We start from the raw sequence: 2,039 nt of genomic DNA on the forward strand, positions 1-2,039 counted from the left end.
AAGGCAAAGTAATTTTCATGCACCTTTATTCCTCCTGGATAAAATCTGTATACACAGATTGTGGTGGGATGGGATCTGACAGTGAGTGCTTCCTGTAGGCTTGGTTTGAGAGGTTAGGGATGACTCACCTACATGTAGAAGGGCTGGAAGTGTTGTCCCTAAGTGACTGATGGCCAAAATCTATCTGGGGTTGGGGGTGGAGCTGTGGAAGGCTGCAGTTTAGTGACAGGCTTCTGGTGCAAGGAGCAGTCAAACTCTTATCATCCCTTCATGATCTGTGGGTCTTGGAGCCTTAACTCAACCTTACCAGGCTTTCTCTGACTGCCCACACCCATTTGGCAGATCATAGTTTAGAGAGTGTAGAATGAGAAGACTAGTCAGTTAGATGGAAAGGGTTATTTCAATAATAATATGTATGGAGGTTGGCCACAGTTAATAACAATGTATTGTGGTCTTTATATATGGAAAGAAGAAAACATGAGTTAGCCCTCAAAGTGATAATTATTTCATCATTAAATTGTGCACATGTATTTGAAAAGTTTGTGTTAGAGAAGATGAATGCAATTGTCTTCAAAATTAATTTACATAAACAGTAGAAATGTTACTAAAACTGCAGTCATGAGAGAAACAATACATTACCAAATCTTGAGGGTGTCCTCATCCACAGCGTTTCAGTGAGTTTTCTTCATAAATATCAACTCAATAATTTCTTCTTTTTTTTTTTTTTCAGAGCTGGAACCGAACCCAGGTCTTGTGCTTGCTAGGCAAGTGCTCTACCACTGAGCTAAATCCCCAACCCCAATTTGTTTTTATTTTACACTGTTAGATTATAGAACCACTTAATGTTTCTTCTATTGTGTGAAGAAACAAGAAGTTTAATAGAGTATGATACTGAAAACCATGTTGTAGAGAATTTCCATGGCTGGAAGAAGAGTCCATTTCTTTAACACTAAAACACATGCTCAAACAGCATAGGGCATAACTTCCTAGATTCTGAAGTGATCCTGGAAAGAACTTGTTGATCCTCAGCGTCCCCTACTGGCCCCAAGAATCCTAGTAGGGAAGGTTTTGTGCAAGTTCACAGTGGACTTCCCTCACCGTGTTTCTGGCACAGAAGTACATGGCTGTGTCTTCAGTTTGCAGACTGTTCATTTTTAAGAGAACTTGGCTCTTGGAGGTGTCCCTGCTGATGCTCAGTCGGGATTTGAGAGCTGAATTATAATCTGTGCTTCCACCAGTCCATATTGCTCCAATCCACTCCCGACCCTTTTCTGGAGGCTGGCGAACCCAGCTTACACCATAGCTGGTTAGTGAGAACCCAGAGACAGTGCAGGTGAGGGACAGGGTCTGTGAGGGCTGCACCAGACCAGATCCTGACTCCTTCAGCTGCACCTGGGACAGGACACCTGGGGACAAGCAACATCACCATTAGTCATTCATCCTATAGATTAAATGCCTGAGTCCCTCTCCTGAAACTCTGAAACACTTACAGCTTGGAAATGTCACCAGGCAGAGCAACAGCACCAGGAAAGCCATGCTGTGATGGAGGCTGTAGTGAGAAGGAGTTAGGTCTCCTCAGCTAGTCCTGGGCTTTCAGTCTGAGCCTGAGGGCTGCCTTGCATTGAGGGAGGATCCTGAAAAGATAAAAGGAAGTGCAGGGCAGAATTTCTAGTTTCCTCTCCATGTGCTTGAGATTACCTTTGTGCTTAGAAAACATGAAGCTGAAAACTCAGGAACTTTCCCCTGGTAATGTTTGTATTTCCAATTCCAAATAAAAAACAGAAAGTAGTAGTCACATTTTGCAGGCCTCGGAAGCAAAAAGAGGGGTGGGAGGGAGGTTTACAGTAGGTGAATCTTTATTCATGCAATACTAGTAGAATATGTTACCTTATCTTCAATGCAATCGTACATCTTTGTAAATTGCACTAGAGGATGTAGGATGGAATTGACCATCGTTTTTCCCTCAGAAATTCTTTCTCTTGAATTCTTTTCTATTATTATATTTTTAGGTTTTTCTATTTCATTATTCCCTTCAGAAC

The 2,039-nt window shown here is 42.0% G+C and overlaps 1 gene segment (V, D, J or C); it reads right to left on the reverse strand.

Moving 5' to 3' along the window:
• Positions 1-1,053: 1,053 nt before the first annotated feature.
• Positions 1,054-1,539, reverse strand: LOC134479174 (Ig heavy chain V region PJ14-like). The segment is given in 2 exon segments: positions 1,054-1,406; positions 1,491-1,539. Coding segments are annotated over 2 exon segments (399 nt in total).
• Between the last annotated feature and the right edge of the window lie 500 nt (positions 1,540-2,039).

Source organism: Rattus norvegicus, chromosome 6 (assembly GCF_036323735.1).
Source record: "Rattus norvegicus strain BN/NHsdMcwi chromosome 6, GRCr8, whole genome shotgun sequence".
Classification (NCBI taxonomy): Eukaryota; Metazoa; Chordata; class Mammalia; order Rodentia; family Muridae; genus Rattus; species Rattus norvegicus.